The sequence below is a fragment of the Schistocerca cancellata genome, chromosome 5 (assembly GCF_023864275.1).
Source record: "Schistocerca cancellata isolate TAMUIC-IGC-003103 chromosome 5, iqSchCanc2.1, whole genome shotgun sequence".
NCBI classification, from domain to species: domain Eukaryota; kingdom Metazoa; phylum Arthropoda; class Insecta; order Orthoptera; family Acrididae; genus Schistocerca; species Schistocerca cancellata.
This window is the reverse complement of record NC_064630.1, coordinates 227,648,321-227,668,726: the sequence shown is the minus strand read 5'-3', so window position 1 is coordinate 227,668,726 and position 20,406 is coordinate 227,648,321. Positions and strand designations below refer to the sequence as shown.

The window sequence follows — 20,406 nt, the reverse complement described above, 5'->3', positions numbered from 1 at the left end:
ACAAAAAAGCACAAAAAATAACACTAGGCAGTTCACAAGTGAAGCATACAAACACAAAAAGAAACACAAAAAACATGTTCATCCAAAAACCTCAGTAATTTTTCACTATGGAATACTGTTCAGGTGCCAGTCAACTCACAGTTCCATGTCACTCATACCAACGAATGTTCATTACCAAGTGTTAGCCTCAGATCACCTCGGGGTCACCAGTGATGCAGAGACGTGGTTATCACTGCTTTCAGTCATAAACATGCAGTGAACTGGCTTTACTGCTGCGCCCATACACTGTGCTCAAGTAAGAGGCTTGTTGACAGGAAATGAGGAGGATAATTTTTGTTGGTGACACACATTTATTTTTCCACACATTGCAAGATGGTAAGAGCAATGCTTATCATTAATGTCTGTCCATACAGGACTGTTGCACTGGTGGTACTGCTTGATCAATGATCCTGGAGAATATATACTCTGATGATGAGCCATGGTGAAACCCCATGGACCACACGAGACAATGACCATGTCTCCAAAAGTTCAGTTTTTGGCGCGAACCATCATGCGTCATGACTCTTGCAGATGGGAGAAAAAGCACTGTGAAAGGAATGGATGTGTGCCATGAAATGAGTGAGTGTGCAAGATTTTGCATACTTGTTTATGGGGAGCCATGTTAACTCGATTCATGTGATCCGCAATAAGAAATGTAGGAGATTTGTGTCGCGTTGCATTCACCAGCTTGTACTGCCCATCTGCTCTGTCCAGTGTGGGTTGGGAAAGCTGTGCACATTAGCCACGTTAGTGCAGGCATTTGCTTATGTTGGCTGTGCTGCAGTTCCACCCTTCATACATTTCTGTGGTGTGGCTGCCACAATATTATATATGTGGTAGGAGATTTATGCTTCATTTTACATTCAAATAATTAAAGAATCTATAAAATTCATTGTTTGTTCTGCATATTTGATGTAAACATGTGTACTAACATTATTTTTTGGCTGAATTGCACATTTGAAAGTAATAAGAGTGTTTGAAACAATTTTGCACATATGTTGAAACAACTTACTGTAATGATTTTTAATTATGTTATCAAAAATTGTACTGTTAACAATGGAGCATTTGTTCAAAGTCCTATGTAAAGATGGGAGTTGACCACTAGAGAGCTTTGTTGATCAGAGGATTTGTGACAGACCACTTATGTCACTTTGTACAATAAAAATGTAATGAAAAGTATAAAGGCATATCTGTTACTTAATCCATGTAGCACACTGAATAGGCTTTTGATCCAAATCAAATTCTTGGGAAGAATTCCTGTACAACAAACGTGATACACCACCCATACAGACTGTTAACATTCTGTCAAGTTTAAAATTGCAGCAAGTTTATATAATTTTTTACTGTTAAGAACAAAAATACATTTATTATAGAGGAATGAAAGATTATGTTGCATTACAGCATGATCAAGGAGCTGGAATCCACTGAAACTACTCAGGATGGTCATATTAATTTCTTTCAAGTTGGTTGTATTAACCTCTTGTAAGTTTCATGTGTATTCATATCACATATCATATTTCTCAAAAATCTAAGTCATACACAGCACTGAGGACCTAGAAGGGTGTAACAAATGTAAAACTGAGTGATGGTTTTGAAATAAACTGAAGCTTGTTGCCTGCTGTTATCAAACACTGGAATGAAAATCTGGAATGAGAAAAGTGCAATAGCAAACACAATAGACATGGAACACCAAAACAGAAGAGTATAGTACAAAACTTTTATTTTACTTTTGTGGGTGCTATGGAGAAACATTGTTTGTGAAGGAACATTTTTGCGATATTTCAGACTATTAGTAAACCAAAAAATGTCAAAATCAGACTATAGTCTGGGGCAGAGAACAATGGAAAGGGACAAGTTTGGGCTAACATAAAAAGAAACAGAAAGCTATTCAATGTCAGGGTGTTGATTATTTCAAGAATTTCTAGACTGGCTTAAGGCGCATGTTGTTAATGATGTAAGGGGACAGAGTATCAAAATAGATGGAATATGTGATGGACTTGGTCATAAATTATCTGAATAATGAAACAGTTCAGTTAAATAGTGAACCAATGATTCAAATTTTGCAGGCAGGAGGTGATTTGACAAGTGGCAATGTAAACAGTGTTCATCTTGCATAAGATGCATGAGAAACACATGGAATTCTGATTACCGATAAATCTGAGGTAGAACAAGAAACTGATCAGGCATATCTTGACTTTCACAATGAACTAAATGATATTACTAGGGTACTGCCAAAAATTTTAATGGGCCTAGTAATGACAAAGTAGCTTGTGTGATGACAGTATACAACTCTATATTTTCAGTGACATAGATGACAATGACGATGAGATTACATGTTTTCCAGTATTAAAAGTTGAATATCTAACTAAAGATTAGGAAGACATTATATTTGAAAATTTTGGAAGTGGAGAAATCTACATCTTTAAATGATGCTCAAATTTCACAAATTAAGTCTGAATTTCATGAGCTAACTCTCAAATCTGACTGGAACATTCATGTGAATTTGCAGATTCAGTTTTAGAAAATGAACAAAGTACTGTGACTAACGTAGAGAATAGTCATGCATCAGTTGAAGCCAATGACAATCTAATTATTCCATGCAGTGATAATTTAGAAACAAACATTTTGAGTGAAAGAGATGACATTGAAAGTGTTGTAACTAGGCTGTCTGAATCAGTCAATTTTCCAGTGCTGTACAAAAAAGTTTTTAAACCTGTTGCACAGTGGGGAGGGGGTACACTCAGTGCATGAAACTAAAAAATGATACTACATGTGGATTTACTAGAATTTTATGAGTGTTTACAGCTTGACTGGTGGAAGGCATATACAAATATATTGGAAGGCATATACAAATATATGGTGCAAATAGTTTAAAAATAATGAAACATGAGTCTGTAGTAACACAGAGCACAATGTAGACTTAGGCAAGACACTTGAATCTGTAGATAAACTGTGTAACTTTGACACACCTACTTCTTGTTCTGTCCAAAACTTACAAGGTACTGTATTGATTGGTTTTGAGCTATCATTTGTTTCAAGTGAAAGAGTAACAGTGTTTTGTAAATACAGAACTGTATTTGCTTGTACTAAAAGGTCAAGTAGTTTGAAAGTAAATTTGAAGGAAAATTGATAATAAAGTTTAGAGACACAAACATGTTCATTATTGTTGGAAAGGTTCCACAAGAATGTACAAAAAGAGAAGCCATGGAGACCACCAGGTAGAATAAATGAAGTGCAAGACCAATAGCAATTCACAGAAGTTTGCCTTCATGAAGGAACAACATTATTTTTTAATCCCATTTTCAGTATTGACTGTAACTTTGGCCACTGACAATGTTTATGTTTGGAATTTATATTGAGATTATGTCATCACTGTTTGATGCTTTTGATTGTTTTGTGTTAGGAGATATAATGTAATGTGAACACTGAGGACTACGTTGGACTTTGTTTATTTTATACTTTCAGTTATTTAGTAGTAGGATTGAAACTGTGTTCAGAATGATTAATAATTTTACTTTTCTTTATGTCTTTTTACACAAAATGGATTTACTACTTTCTATTTTCATAATACTTGCTGAAAGATGTGGTAAGTTGCACTTATTAATAGCACTATACAGTATTAATGCTAAAAATGTTGGGAAATTAATGATTATGATATATAGTAGCTGATATAGGAAGCTTCATCAACGTTTTACTGGAATAAATTACTGATTTTTTGATATGATGAAAGAGATTATGTTGAGAAAGCTTTGTGTTATGCTGCTGGGGAGGATAATTTTGTAAATGGACTCATCCATCAGACACTTGTAGATTTGCTATATGGTTCACCTTGGTGCATAGTGATTAACATTAAAGGCTAGATTGCACTATGATGTCTCCATGAACTAATAATTAAACCATGTTCATAATAATCAATAGTCAGTGAAATGTGTTCTAGTACACTAAGCTAATGATTGATGGTAGGGAATGTCATCACAAATTGTGGAGATTCAATGAATTGTGTAGCACATCACGGACAGGATTTGAAACTCAAATACTTTATCTTTGTGTATATTACACTGAAGAACCAAAGAAACTGGTATAGGCATGCATATTCAAATACAGAGATATGTAAATGGGCAGAATATAGCACTGTGGTTGGCAATGCATATATAAGACAACAAGTGTCTGGCACAGTTGTTAGATAGGTTACTGCTGCTACAATGGCAGGTTATCACGATTTAAGTGAGTTTGAACATGGTGTTACAGTTGGTTCAAGAGCAATTGGACACAGCATCTCTGAGGTAGCAATGAAGTGGGGATTTTCCCATACGACCATTTCATGATTGTACTGTGAATAACAGGAATCTGGTAAAACATCAAATCTCTGACATTGCTGTTGCCACCTGAAAGAATGGGACCAATGATGATGGAAGAGAATTGTTCAGCATGACAGAAGTGCAACATTTCCGCAAATTGCTGCAGATTTTTCAATGCTTGGCCATCAAAAAGCGTCAGCATGTGAACCATTTATTGAAACATCATCGATATGGGCTTTCAGAGCTGAAGGCCCACTCGTGTACCCTTGATGACTGCATGACACAAAGCTTTATGCCTTGCCTGGGCCCAGCATCACCGACACTGGACTCCTGATGGCTAGAAACATGTTGCCTGGTCAGACAAGTCTCATTTGAAATTGTATAGAGTGGATGGATGTGTATGGGTATGGAGGTAACCTTATGACTCCATGGACCTACATGTCAGCAGGGGACTGTTCAAGCTAGTGGAGGATCTGTAATAGTGTGCGGTGTGTGTAGTTGGAGTGATATGTGATCCCTGATACATCTAGATACGACTATGACAGGTGACACGTATGTAAACATCCTGTCTGATCATCTGCATCCATTCTGTGCATTGTGATGGACCTGGGCATTCCAAAAGGACAATGCAACATCCAACATGTCCAGAATTGCTACAGAGTGGCTCCAGGAACACTCTTCTGGGTTTAAACACTTCTGCTGGCCACCAAACTCACCAGACATGAGCATTATTGAGCATATCTGGGATGCCTTGCAACATGCTGTTCAGAAGAGATCTCCACCCCCTCGTATCTTATGGATTTTTGGACAGCCCTGCAGGATTCATGGTATCAATTCCCTCCAGCACTGCTTCAGACATTAGTTGAGTCCATGCCATGTCATGTTGCAGCACTTCTGCATGCTCATGGGGGGCCTTACACTGTAGTAGGAAGATGTACCAGTTTCTTTGCGTATGCGGGGTATGTTTGAGGAACGAAACACTAACATGTAGCACCCAAAGTTGACTCCCTATTATAATGTTTAATCATTACACTTCTAGTTAAAGCATGACATAGCTGGCATTAGGAATATGTTCTGTGTGACTGAGTCATTTTATTTGTGTAAGCATTATCTAGTCTTAGTCAGTTTGGAAGCATTTGGTACTCAGTTTCAATTTATTTGATTAGTAAGAGATTCAGAGATATTTTGGCTAAGTAAATACATTCTTTGTCAGTAGATAATAATGGAAGTGTTACAGAGCATTTATGTAATTTGATCAGATTATAGTTTCAAAATTTGCAAGCTTAGTACAGGATCTTCATTAGCATGAAATCAAAAGTTAATTAATTTGCATTTTACTGCTCTTATTTCATAAAATGTTTCAGTGTGTTGTGCTGTATGAGCACATAGTATGTAGTGAGAAGTTAGTTAGGTTGAGTTTCATTTTTCGTGATAAATTCATTGTGACTTGTTGGAACAGAGTTTATTGTGTGGAATTAACAACAAATGTTGGCAGTAAATGGCAGAGTATGGAATGGAAACATCCAAATAAAGTTCAAGACCCAACTGTCTACAGGAAAACTGATGCTTACAGTTTTTTGGGATGCACAAGGCCCAGTACTGGAACATTATTAAAGGGGCATAACAATAAACATTGTACATTACAGTTAGATGCTTACTGCTAGGCTAAAGTCTGCAATTCGAAGCAATCGCTGAGTATTGCTGTCAAAAGGTGTTGTGTTGTTGAACGACAGTGCCCGTCTGTATACTGCTGCCCACACTGTTGAAACACTCCAGAAACTCACATCTGAAGTACTGGATCATCCTCCATATAGTCCCAATCTTGCCCCTTCTCACTATCACTTGTTTGGTTCACTCAAACAGGCATTAAAGGGCTGTTGATTTGCCTCAGATGAATCAGTGAAAGAAGCGGTGCATTCCTGGTTCACAGTTCAACTGAGAACCTTCTTTTATGAGGGTATCAGGAAGCTTGTACAACAAGGGACCAAGTGAGTTGAAACTCAAGGAGACTATGTCAAAAATGATCTTTTGGTAAGTTTCCTATTTGGTTACAATAAAATTTTATAACTAATTTGTGGATAATAAGTGACTTAACCTCGTATTTGTTTAAATTAAAGAATCAGTTGCATTGTGTTCAATTTGTGAAAGATATGCATCAGAAAAGTTTCAATGTGTTAATATAAGAGGACTTCCTTATTGTTACTATGATTATGTGGCTCATCCAGTTAATTTAATTAACACTTGTACTCGCTATGCAGCATTTTACTGACATTTCTGAATTGCTTTACTAATGCATCTGCTACAGATATTTATTTATTTATTTATTTATCGGTCCAAGAATCAGTTTCGTACATTGTTTCTACTTGTGATATAGGATAGTGGTAAACCTAGTTAGTTTACAATACAGTAGTCATTTGTCTACATTGTTGACATAATAAAAATACAGGTCACACCTGATGAAGGTCTCGAGCTACGTGACCGAAATATCGTGCAAGTACAATGCTGATATCCGGCAGAACACCCGACAACCCAAGATGTCATAATAATCTAGGTTGGTGTACTACATTGCTTCTACATGTGATAATAGCAGTTATTAAGTGAGATGACATGATAAGCACAATGTAAACTATATTACGAATTGACAATTAGTGAAATTTGGTCAACGAGGTTTACTTATATGATGTTCCGTAAACTCAGACAAAGAATAGAAGCAGTGGTCAAGCAAGAACTTTTTTAACTTTATTTTAAATGCATTTAATGTTGGTATGCATTTTCGGTAAGAAGGCTTATGGTTATATAACATAGCTCCAGAATGATACACTCCTTGTTTGCATAAGTTTGTATTTACTGTGTTCCTGTGTAGGTTCATCTTCTGTCTAGTTTCATGTGTGTGTATATCATAGTTGTGTTTGAAGAGATTTTTCTTTTTTAAAATGCCCCCTTTTGTGAAAATTAGTAATTCATATATATATATATAAGCAAAGCAGTGGCAATATTTTCAGAGTTTTAAAAAGGGTTCTACAGGAATCCTTCGATTTAGCCTTTTTTATCACCGTGATAATTTTTTCCTGTATTTTAAATGTTTTTGTAGTATTTGTAGCATTAACCCAAAAAAAATTTCCGTACTTAAGTAGCAACTGTATACTGCAATGATACTTTGTCAGCACTGACGAGCAGCTTGTATTTCGAGTGAGGATCCTAGCAGCATATGCTAGTGAATTCAGTATCTTATTTAAATTGTTTAGGTGTATCTCCCACTTCAGATCTCCCTGAACATGTACGCCTAGAAATTTAGTATGACTGACCTTCAACACATTTTTTCCTTCGATAATGAAAACCGGGTTTGCAGGATGGAGGTTTTGTGTGCTATGAAAGTTAACTGCCACAGTTTTTTCAGAATTTATGATGAGCCTATTTGTCTTGAACCAGTGTGTTAAAATATGCATAACTGATACTGCAGCCTCCTGCAGATTTTCCTCATTCTGTGATTCAATTAGAATATTGGTGTCACCTGCAAACAGTACAGTGCATTTATGTTCGTATGCGTTTTAGATAAGAAGGCATATAGTTATGTAACATAGCTCCAGAATGATACACTCCATATGTATTTTACTAGCCAAGTCATTTACGTACAGCATAAATAGGACAGGTCCTAGAACTGACCCTTGTGGGACTCCATACTTGATTTTTCTGCCCATCACTGTAAAAACTAGAATTTTTTTGTCTTTCACTATCTTTGCTTTTTATTTCTGCAATCTGCTGATGATTTATGAGATACGACTGGATCCACTTTTCAGACTGGCCTATAATTCTATAATTACTGAATTTACACAAGAGAATGCCATGCTCAATCACATCAAAGGCTTTACTTACATCCAGAAATATCCCAGATACATGCTGTTTTCATCCACTGCTTGTAATACTTCATTTAAGAAGGGAAAAATTGATGACTGAGTTGGCTTTCCAGCTCTGAAACCATGTTGGGAGTCACTAATCAGCCTCTCTTTATTTAAGAAAACTTAATCATCTAAGGAACATATTTTCCATAATTTTGCTGAGGCCTGACAAAACTGGAAGTGGTCTATTATTAGCAACATAACTTCTGCACCCATCTTATGCAAAGGTGTTACTTTTGCAGTTTTTAGATTATTTGGAAATACAACACTCTCAAAAGATGAATTTACTATGTCTGTTAGTGGTTCCACAATAAATGTTGCACTAGCTTTGGTAATAGCATCTGGTATCTCATCAACACCCACTGAATATTTATTAGGTAATTCTTTTAGGATTCTTGACAGTTCCTCATGTGTTTGAATGAATTTTTTGATCTGAGTGACTGGTTGGCTGTTTGTCATGGTGTGTATTTATTAACTGCTGTGTTATATTTGAGAAATACTCATTGAAAGCACTAGCAACATCTTTTGGGGTCAGTTAGTTTATTTTTATTCGTAATCAGCTGTATATTACTGTGATTAAATGGCCTCGAACCCTTTTCTTTCCTTATAATTCGCCAGGTTGCTTTAGTTTTATTCTTGTAATCACACAATATTTTGTCATTTTCTAGTTTTTATTTTTGCTTTGAAATAACTCGTGTTAGTGTTCTTTTGTATCTTTTGAAATATGCAATAAAGTCAGGACTGGTATTATGCTTGGAGTACTCATACAATCTCCTTTTATTTTGACATGATATCCTTATCCATTTTGTAATTCACTTGTTTGTTTTTTGAATAGAGGTCAACATAGTTGTTTTCTTGGGAAAAGCCATTTCAAAAAATGTTTGAATGTAGCCATAAACTTATCATATTTGTCATTGGTCTCATTACAGTCATATACATCTTTCCACCTTTCACCCTCTAGGAGAGAAAAAAAATTCCAAATTTTTTTATACTGAAATTCCTTACAGTGTGTTGTATTCAACTGGGGATTTGGGATCCTGAAACATTCATTGCAAGAATTTGAGCATAGTGATTGCTAAAACCCATGTTTACAACTTGTGTGTTATAAGCATATTTGCACATATTTTTTAAGATCTGATCAATAATAGACAAGGAGGTAGGTGTTTCTCGAGTTGGTTAAGTTACTGTTGGACTGATGTTGAATGATTGTAGTAAATTAATAATGTCACCTCTGAATTTATTGACTGTAAAACACATTTTGTCTCCATCTGGTGACCTGTTGACTTGCAGTAATTAACTGGAGGAATGAGGTTTCATTAAGCTGACTGATACTAAAGCTGCCATTAACAGAATAATTAGTATAATGCATTAAATTAACTTAAATTCAATTATAATAACCATAATTTTCAATATTTATTGCTACACGGTTGCTTTTTTGTTTTGTTGGATCAGGAAATTTACTGAGTAGTGTACTATAAACGGAGATAAGTGATTAACATTAATGTTGCTAAACAGCTGTCAATGAAACTTAGTACATAACTAAATTTTTCAAAAAATTTTCTTGCTGATTTTAACATTATGTGTCTTTATGAGAAAGTACTATTTACTTTATTGTGCCTAGGTTTGTCACAGGTTCAGATTTACTGTAGTAATTGTAACAACATGTGACAGCTTAATTGTGAGTTGATGCAGAAGTAATGATCTTTGAAGCTATTCATTTTACTTTAATTTTTTGAACATCCATGTTATCATATACAATGATATAGGACTTGTCATATGTTGATACAAAAAGAAAAAAGCTTAAATAATAGTCTCCCTGTAGAAATCATACAGATAATTAAGTACATAAACAGAAACAAATAACACAGATAAAATCAAACAGATTACCAGATACATGAACCAAACAAATTCTAAGTTTACATTATATCTAGTGACACATGGCCACATTTCACTTGAGTTGTGGATGTCCTCGAATTCATAAAATGCATGTGCTTGTCAACACTGTAAAAGTTTTCAATTACAAGCATTTTCTTAGGCTCATTTTTTAAAAGAGGTAATATTGTTTTAACTCTTAAAGGAAGGACACTAAAAAAATGGGGCGATATGTTATACTTTTTTGATACTGGGCTTTCTTATGTACTTCTCCATGGAAGACAGTTCTGTATCTAGTTTCATAGTCATAGTAATCCCTGTTAAAAGCAAAGAACTGGTGATGGGATTTTGAAAGGCATATATTTTCATGGATATACATGGATGGAAGAGTCATAAATTTCAGTTCTTTGAATGTTTCCTCACAGGACTTCTTAAGTACAAACCATTTTATAATTCTTATTGCTCGTTTTTTTATAGTAAATGAGCATTTTGCTGGACTTGAAATACCCCAAAATATGATACCATATCACAGTACACTACGCATGAATCCATAAAAGGCACTCCTCACTGTTTCTTCATTGCAGAAATTTTTGAGTGTTCTTAATATATATAACAGCTTTTATTTAATTTTTTTATTGAGCCGTTCTATATGTTTATCCCATTCAAGGTGCTTGTATAACTGAATTATTAAAAATTTAGTATTTAAAGTTTTCTCACATCTTTTGGGCAGTGTATGAACCCCGCATCAAAAAAATTGTTCATCTTTTGAAGTGATCCATGAATCGAACCAATTTGTGACTTCTTCATGAGATAAAGTGTTGGTCAGTCAGGCCATGCTCCACTGATCTAAACAGGTGATACTCAGATGCAGCAATGTCTGGAGAATATGGCAGGTGGGGTAGGATTTCCCATTTTAAGGTTTCCAAGTACATTTTGAGCTCTTTTTCAACGTGGGGTTGAGCCTTGTCGTGCTGCAAAATCACTTTATAGTGCCTCTTGCTGTATTGTGGCCATTTATCTTTTAATGCTCTGCTTAAGTGCACCTGTGATTGTTTCACTTGGTTTTAACACCTCACAGTACACTACACCGAAGCTGTGAATACTCGGTTTGGCCGTCAACATGGAAGCGTGGCCGGGATATCCCCATTATTTTTTGAATTTAGGTTTATCATAATGAACCCATTTTTCATCCCCGGTCACAATGTGATGCAAAAATCCCTTCCGTTTTTGCCTCTGAAGCAACTGTTCACAAACACATAAACACCATTCAACACCTCTTGGTTTCAGCTCACACGGGGCCAAAGTTCCTTCTTTCTGAATCATGCCCATAGCCTTGAGACATTTTGAAATGGCTTCCTATGTCACTCCCACTAACCATGCCAATTCTTCTTGAGTTTGATGTGAGTTTTCACTCAGTAATGTCTCCAATTCGGCATCTTCGAAAACATTCTCTCTTCCACCACTATGACCATCTACGATGTTAAAATCACCATTCTTGAAGAGCTGAAACCACTCATGACACATTCTTTCACTAATAGCGTCTGTACTGTACGTACTTCAGAGCATATATTTGCTGTGTTTAATTACTTTATCTGGAATACCATCTGCACCACATGAAAATTTGTTCTTTAATTTGCTTATTGCATTCTCTGCCTAATGCACTCTTACAGGATACAAAAACATACATGGCTCTAAGCGCTATGGGACTAACTACAAAAACATAGTTTTTAGATTTACAGAGATGATATGATTAGTCTTTATATGATTTTCTACTGTACTTGTAAAGGGCCTATTGAATATAGTGGCAATTTGTAAAGGAATATTTATAGTTTTACCCTTGGTTTTTGCTTTGCTTGTGCCTAATTTTGTATTTATCACATTCCAAACTGACTTCATTTTTTTGTTACCCTTGTTTCTGTTGATAGATGAACCATTGCTTGATTTTTTGTTGTTGCTGTGTTGACTTTCTTGTACACTTTCCTGTAACAGTTTACATACTGTTTCAGAGGTAGATTTTGCCTAGCCGATTTAATTAATTTTCTAATTTGCTCTGAAGATTTTCTTGTCCCCTGTGTTATCATTTATTTCTGTTTTTACGTTGATTTCCTTAAGAGGGGATGGAATTTCATAGTTACGTTTTTAACAAGATAAAAATGACTCAGACTTCTTATCTGCATTGTCACGTTTATCCAAATCCCAGTTTGAATTTTTTAACAATGAATTAAAAGTCCTAACATTGTCCTCATTTATAAATCTCACTTTTCCTGGAATTTGTGCTGAGCAGATTAATTACAGTAAATTTTGTTGCTTCATTATCTGAGAATCCAGTATCAACCACTTCTACAGGGTTATTACAAATGATTGAAGCGATTTCACAGCTCTACAATAACTTTATTATTTGAGATATTTTCACAATGCTTTGTACACACATACAAAAACTCAAAAAGTTTTTTAGGCATTCACAAATGTTCAATATGTGCCCCTTTAGTGATTCAGCAGACATCAAGCCAATAATCAAGTTCCTCCCACACTCAGCGCAGCATGTCCCCATCAATGAATTCGAAAGCATTGTTGATGCGAGCTTGCAGTTCTGGCACGTTTCTTGGTAGAGGAGGTTTAAACACTGAATCTTTCACGTAACCCCACAGAAAGAAATCGCATGGGGTTAAGTCAGGAGAGCGTGGAGGCCATGACATGAATTGCTGATTATGATCTCCACCACGACCGATCCATCGGTTTTCCAATCTTCTGTTTAAGAAATGGCGAACATCATGATGGAAGTGTGGTGGAGCACCATCCTGTTGAAAGATGAAGTCGACGCTGTTGGTCTCCAGTTGTGGCATGAGCCAATTTTCCAGCATGTACAGATACACGTGTCCTGTAACGTTTTTTTCGCAGAAGAAAAAGGGGCCGTAAACTTTAAACCGTGAGATTGCACAAAACACATTAACTTTTGGTGAATTGCGAATTTGCTGCACAAATGCATGAGGATTCTCTACTGCCCAGATTTGCACATTGTGTCTGTTCACTTCACCATTAAGAAAAAATGTTGCTTCATCACTGAAAACAAGTTTCGCACTGAACGCATCCTCTTCCATGAGCTGTTGCAACCGCGCCGAAAATTCAAAGCGTTTGACTTTATCGGGTGTCAGGGCTTGTAGCAAATGTAAACGGTAAGGCTTCTGCTTTAGCCTTTTCCGTAAGATTTTCCAAACCATCGGCTGTGGTACGTTTAGCTCCCTGCTTGCTGTATTCGTCGACTTCCGCGGGCTACGCATGAAACTTGCCCGCACGCGTTCAACCATTTCTTCGCTCACTGCAGGCCGACCTGTTGATTTCCCCTTACAGAGGCATCCAGAAGCTTTAAACTGTGCAGCCGGCCACGGTGGTCTAGGAGTTCTGGACTGCAGTCCGGAACCGCGGGACTGCTACGGTCGCAGGTTTGAATCCTGCCTCGGGCATGGGTGTGTGTGATGTCCTTAGGTTAGTTAGGTTTAAGTAGTTCTGAGTTCTAGGGGACTTATGATGTAAGATGTTGAGTCCCATAGTGCTCAGAGCCATTTTTTTTTTAAACTGCGCATACCATCGCCGAATGGAGTGAGCAGTTGGTGGGTCTTTGTTGAACTTCGTCCTGAAGTGTCGTTGCACTGTTATGACTGACTGATGTGAGTGCATTTCAAGCGCGACATATGCTTTCTCGGCTCCTGTCACCATTTTGTCTCACTGCACTCTTGAGCACTCTGGCGGCAGAAACCTGAAGTGCAGCTTCAGCCGAACAAAACTTTATGAGTTTTTCTATATATCTGTAGTGTGTCATGACCATATGTCAATGAATGGAGTTACAGTGAATTTTTGAAATTGATTCAATCATTTGTAATAGCCTTGTATACTATTACAAATGTTTGCACGTCAGAAAAGATTTGATCAATTGTAGTTTTAGAGGTCTTTCCAGGTTTACTGTATTCGTGGCCAGTGGATGGTAAATTGTGTTAATACAACAAATTATTCAGTTTAGATACATTTTGATAGGTTATTTGAAAGTTACATTGAAATCTCCAACTAGACTAATGTTTTCTTTAAAATCCTTTAATTCACTAAAGAGTTTTTTTACACTGTCTAAAAATGCCATAAAGGAGCCTGATGGGGAATGGTATATGCACACAATGATAATTTTGGGTTCTTTACATTTGCAAACACAATGTTCAAAACTTTTTCAATGTTATTTATATTACTGAACTTAATTTCTTTGCATTCAATTCCTTGCTTTCAATATATGCATTTTCTCCACCTATAAAAGTCTCTCTACAGAAGCTACTAATAATTTCAAATTCTGTTATTCTAGTGGTACTAGCTTGGTTTTCCTTCAACCAGTGTTCACTCACACTTAAAACTGAAATATCCTTTAGCTGATCAAGCAAAAGTACTTCTAACTCAGCAGTTTAAATATTCTTTCTTTATTTGCATTTCATTAGTGGAAGTGAAGAGATTTTTTTCACTGTAATGTAACTTTATGTGGATTTATCAGTTCAGTTCATTCTTACATGCATTTTAGTTGAATTTCAATAATTATTACAATTTATCCTAGAGTTTCAACTTTTCTTTTCATAATATTGTACACTCCATGCTGGATTTTCCATTGTTTAGTTATTGACATGAAAATTGAAAAGAAATGGAAGAATACAGATGTAATTGTTACAATGGAAACAGAGAGCTAAATGAAAATATTTGCCATGTGTATCAGATATCTTTGCTTTTCCCATTTATGTTTAATGACTTCTGTTGACCATGAGAGAAGAATAGTAATATGTCAGACTTTGTTATTTGATGAAAGTCTTCTAAAAAAGTTACTTGTCCTGATCTGAAAGTAGCTGTTGCACCCTATGTGTCAGCTTCCATGTGCTTGCATGAAGTCCCGTGTTTTGCTGTGATAGTACAGTGTCGTGTTTGCACAGCAAGAGAATCGCTATCAAGTAGTGCTGCACTGGGCACCAGGAGAGCTGAGTTGCATGTGCAATTTGTTTTTCCATGCACATGTTTATGCTTAGATTTAAATTTATTTTCTGTTTCAGCTACACTCTGATACTATCCTATGAAGTTTTTCAGCACCCTTTCTGATTAAAAACTGTGATCCTGAAAGGGGCCTATACTTCAATTGAGTTATTCTTGAGTTACAATTGGAGAGTAGCCTAACATGATGGAATTAATAAAACCTGTTTTTCCATTCCTGTGGTTTTCCTCCTATAAACAGAACACATCTTACAACTGTCGGGCAGCATTTCCCTGTAAGCACTGACAAATGGTGATCCCAAGGTGCCCGGAAGGAAAATTAATGTGTCAGAAACACAGTGAACCATGCAATAGTCAAAGAATGCACTCTTTCAGGATTAGCACTAAGCCTTTGCAACCATTCTGGCCACACAATCATGTTCTTTGGTTTGCACAAGCAGAAGAATATTTCTGCTGCATGGGAAAAATGGCTAATGTGACGAAGTTTGCCCTGGTCTTAAGTCCATTGGACCACAGATTTGCAGTCGAGGTACAAGATATCATTACCACATCACCTGAAACAGCCTCATACACTAAGCTCAAGACAGAATTGATACAACATGTGGCTGCCTCCCAGGAAGATCACATAATCACATTCGGCAAGTGCTACCACAGGAAGAGATCAGCAATATCAAGCCATTGCAATAACTGAGTCATCTGCGCAGTAAAGTTGACATGGACACAGTATTGGATACCTTGCTATGAACATTATGGGATAGCCATTTGCCACTGCAGATCAAGGCAATCATTGCCTCACAGACAGACATACAGCTCAATTGAGCAACACATAGATCTGTTGGTAAGATTGTTGGTTTGGTGATCAGGCAAAAACGTGTTCACCTTCTTGTTTGTTCCCAAATGTCGCTGACAGTTGGCAGTAGGTGCAACTTACTGCCGAACATCCTCCAAGTGCCTGTTTTTAACCGATTGAGGGTCCAGCATCAAATTCCTGGTAGACACTGGCTCAGACCTAAGTATATTGCCTTGTATGCCTCAGCATCATTGCCAGGCACCAATTGCTTTTTGCCTAACAGCTACTAACAACTGATCAATTGCAATGTATACCACTCAACAGTTGTACCTTAACATTGGACAGTAACACCATATCACAGAGGCAGAGCAGACTTGGTGCACTACCAGCTACTAGCAAATGTGTTGAATGCCTGCTTGGTGGACAACATCACCAGCCTTACTGCCACCACCTTCCACTGCTGCATAGTAGTCCACAATGCCAAGCTGATGTCCAGTGGTGAGTATGCTGCATTACTGAGGGACTACCTGACTTTGACCAGGCCACCCAGTGCCCCAAGGTGAATACCCCATGATACATTGCACCATATTAAATCAATGGATGGACTCTCAATGGTGTGTATGTCTAGATGTTTGCTAAGTGTTTGGCTCTGGACTGTTTAGCAACTGCAAAGGCCAGATTTGATTTCATGTTACAGGAAGGCTTAACTAGACCATCTAAAGGTTTGTGGTCATCGGCATTATACTTAGTGCCAAAGAAAGGTGGAACCTGGCACCCATGCAGTGATTATTGTGGCTTAACTTTCAAACAGTTTCTGACAGATACCCTATACTGCTGTTAAGGGTCTTTTTACACACTACATGGTGCCACCATTTTCACTGTCTTGGACTGAGCAAAAGCTAACACCCTGATAACTGAAGCTGCAGGAGACATACCAAAGACCACCATAATCTCACCTTTTGGTTTATATGAGAGCATGATTATGACCTTCAGCTTATGCAGTGCAGCTCAAATGTCATAGAGATTTATAGATTCTGTTCTTCAAAGATTACCATTCTGCTTTTTTTATCTTGATGATGCCCTGTTGTTCTTCACCAATCTGGAACAACATCATCAGCACCTGCTTTAGGTCTTTGGATAACTAGAACAATATGGAGTCATACTGAAGATAGCCAAATGTGTTTTTGGGCCACCAGAAGTGACGTTTCTTGGTCATAAAATCTCAGCTGTGGGCTTCCTTCCTCTAACTGAGAAGGTAGAAGCAATACTACAACCACTCAGGCCACCTACAGTCGAGGAATTATGACGTTTCTTGTGTGTACTTAATTTCTACAGATGACACCTTCCCCATGCAACAGAGATACAGGAACCTTCGACAGTAATTTTGTCAGGTCATAATGTTAAAACAGGAAGTCTCTTGTGCACTGGACAGAATATATGTTCTCCGCATTTGAGGATGCAAAGTAGACCATGGCTGAGTGCAGCATTTTAAGCATCCCCAAAACTTGGTGCACCACTAGCTACTGTCAAACATGGTGCACCACTAGCTACTGTCATGGATATGATCCAGGTACCCATTGGTGTGGCACTATAACAAAGCCTGGCAACCCACTGGCATATTACTCCCACAAACAAAATGGAGTATATATGACTGTGAGCTTCTGGCTGTGTACCAGGCAGTCAGATATCTTCATCTGCAAGTCAAAGTATGAGTCTTTACTTTCATGACTTCTCTTCTTCTACATTGATCTATAAATGTTTACCAACAACAGGTAATGTATGTGTGGTGAGAGGGCGGCAGCGGTCGGTAGAAAGCAGAGCCAAATCATGTAAATAGGGTGGATAAATTTGAGCTCCAAATCCCTCAGCTTTCCTATTGCCAAAGGACACCTTATATGCAGATGCATTCTCCTGAAATGGGGTTACTTTGGTTTTTTCCTTCATCACCTTTTTCTAGAACATTTGTGTCATATGTGCCAGTTATTGATTTGCCCTTAGTAACATAATTATCAAGAAGAACTCTTTTTGTATTCCAGATGAGACTTCCTATCATCTTTCTTACAGATGAGATCAACTTGACTTTTTGGTGCAAAATTAATAGCTACCACTGACTGCAAATGGGTTTGTTTCTTACATGAGGTGTTATCCACAGTAAAAAAACCAGTTCACAAGGTTGACTGCATTCTTTTTAAAATGATCCAAACATTCAGTCTTCATGATTTTCTTTTAGCAGCTTGTTCTTGCTCTTAATTGATAAAAGTGAGGTTGACAATTATCTTTGTGAGGCCATTGCTTTCCATTGCTTTTATTTCTTTGTGAATAGTGGGTATATCTTTCACAGTGTCCACAGGAGTGTGTGCGCATGCACGCTTTTGTGTGTGTGTGTGTGTGTGTGTGTGTGTGTGTGTGTGTGTGTGTGCACTTTTGCAAGAAAAAAGCAAGAACTTGAAAGCTAGTGTGAATGCTGTTATTTCCTGTTATGTGTCTCTGTGCACTACATATTGGTCCACTGTAGGTGAGAAACAGCATTTCTCATATTTTACATATACACTGTGTATCACTCAAGTGTATGACGGAGGATTCTTTTCATTCATATTAAGATTTCTTCCTGCTCCATTCACGGATGGAGTGTAGGAAGTATGAGTGCTTGTTCACCTGTGCGTAAGTTATTATTTGCTTATATTTAATATGCTCAATCAGTATGGGATAGATATGTAGAGGTCCAAAGAATGTCCATACTGTATCTCCTGAAATATGGTTCACGAATTTTTCTAAGTCAGTTCTTGTGATATATATATATATATATCTTTCTTTCAGTGTCTTCCACCTGAGATTTTACACTATCTCAGTTCTACTCTTTCACAAATCAAACAAGACTATATGACAATTCATACTACTCTTCTTTGTATACACTCTATGTTTCTGCAGTGACACAGGTCCCACCCTCTTGAGCAGCCTGCAAGAATGGGCTATGTATCTGTTTTGTGTGCAGATATTTGTAGACAAACTATACCCAGCATCCTATCAATGATTTGTAGCCTGTCATTTGTTTCACCTATTACTGAGGGTATATGGTTGTTCCACTTAACATCTCTATACATGGTTACTCACAAATATTTGCATGGCATGACTGACTAGTTGTAACTAATTAATCCTGTAGTCAAAGGATATCACACTTATGTTTCATGAAGTGAAAAATTTAGCATTTCCCTACATTAAGAGCTACTTGTCAGCCTTTGCACAAAGCTGATATTTTGTCCACATCTAAACAAGTACTACCGCAATATGTACTGGATTGCATTTGCTCATATACAACTCCATCATTTGAGAAAACCTTGAGATTGCAACTAATACTATCAATCAAAGCATTATATATAACTTGAACATCAATGATCTTACTACACTCCTCCGAGTCAAACCAAACCTCCTTTGGTGTCAGTAGATTATTCTCAATCCAGGGTAATGTGCTGTGTCCTGTTTGTCATGAAATTCTCATGTGTCTGCCTTATAAGGCAAGACAATCATCCCTATTGTCATTTTGCTCAGTAAGTTGGAGATGAGTGGGGTAGCAAATTAGGGATGGAGTGGAGAAAAATAAACACAAAAGAGAAGCCAGGTTAAAGTCAACTCCATTAAATTCATATATATGAACCCACAGTACAGTGATGGTAACAAGATGTATAGCAAGGCCAGGTTTGGTATGAGATTTGAATGCACTGGACTACAGAGAACATTACAAATGGGAGAATACAAGGCATGAGAGGCAAGTCTCAGCTAGTTACGTTCTTTACTATATGAAACTTAAATGTCATACAAACTATTCACAGTGGGAAAAAAGGAGATCAAAGCGATACAATTTCAAACACAGGTGTCAGTGAACACAGGTATTATGAAGGGAAATGGAGATTCATTAAATATGAACTGTTTTTGTTTCATGTTTCTATGATATAACGCTTACCGGTTCTCCTGTTGTAATGCAAGCAGAACTGGCATCATCTTCTCCACTGTTGGAGTTGGTTCTACAAACTTCTAGCCGGATGTAATAAATTACACCATCAACAACCTAAAACAAATGTACCTTTTTTATATCAGAACCACAATGAAGTCCAAATCTGAAGGCAGGTTCATAAATGAAGCATAACACTTGCAAGAAAAAGCACATTTAGTACTGACTCCAATGTACAACCAGCAGAGAACTGACCTCTTGGATGGAGAATGCACCTGTTTATAAAAACACTGAATATTGCTGGATGCCAGTATTTACACAATTATCAAGTATTCCTGAATGTACAGAAATTACAATCGTAAGATATTTCAATAATCTTCCAGATAAATATCAAATCTGTTAATGTAAACTTTCGTGTGCATGTGCGTGTGCATGTGCGCGCGCGCGCGGGCGCGCATGTGTGTGTGTGTGTGTGTGTGTGTGTGTGTGTGTGTGTGTGTGTGTGTTTGTGATCTAATTCGAAACCCATGGATCAATTTCAACCAAATGTAAACTTTG

The 20,406-nt window shown here is 37.1% G+C and overlaps 1 protein-coding gene across 23 annotated transcripts in view; it reads right to left on the bottom strand.

The window, feature by feature from the left end:
- The window catches only part of LOC126188844 (uncharacterized), a 2,133,693-nt gene that overhangs the window by 1,431,709 nt on the left and 681,578 nt on the right, over nt 1-20,406 (bottom strand). For 4 of the 23 annotated variants that reach the window (XM_049930479.1, XM_049930475.1, XM_049930477.1 and 1 more), the window contains exon 9: nt 19,861-19,965. The exons of the other annotated variants lie outside the window; for them this stretch is intronic. In XM_049930479.1, the coding sequence (XP_049786436.1) occupies nt 19,861-19,965 (105 nt within the window). The remainder of the gene's footprint in view (nt 1-19,860; nt 19,966-20,406) is intronic. 23 annotated transcript variants of the gene reach the window in all.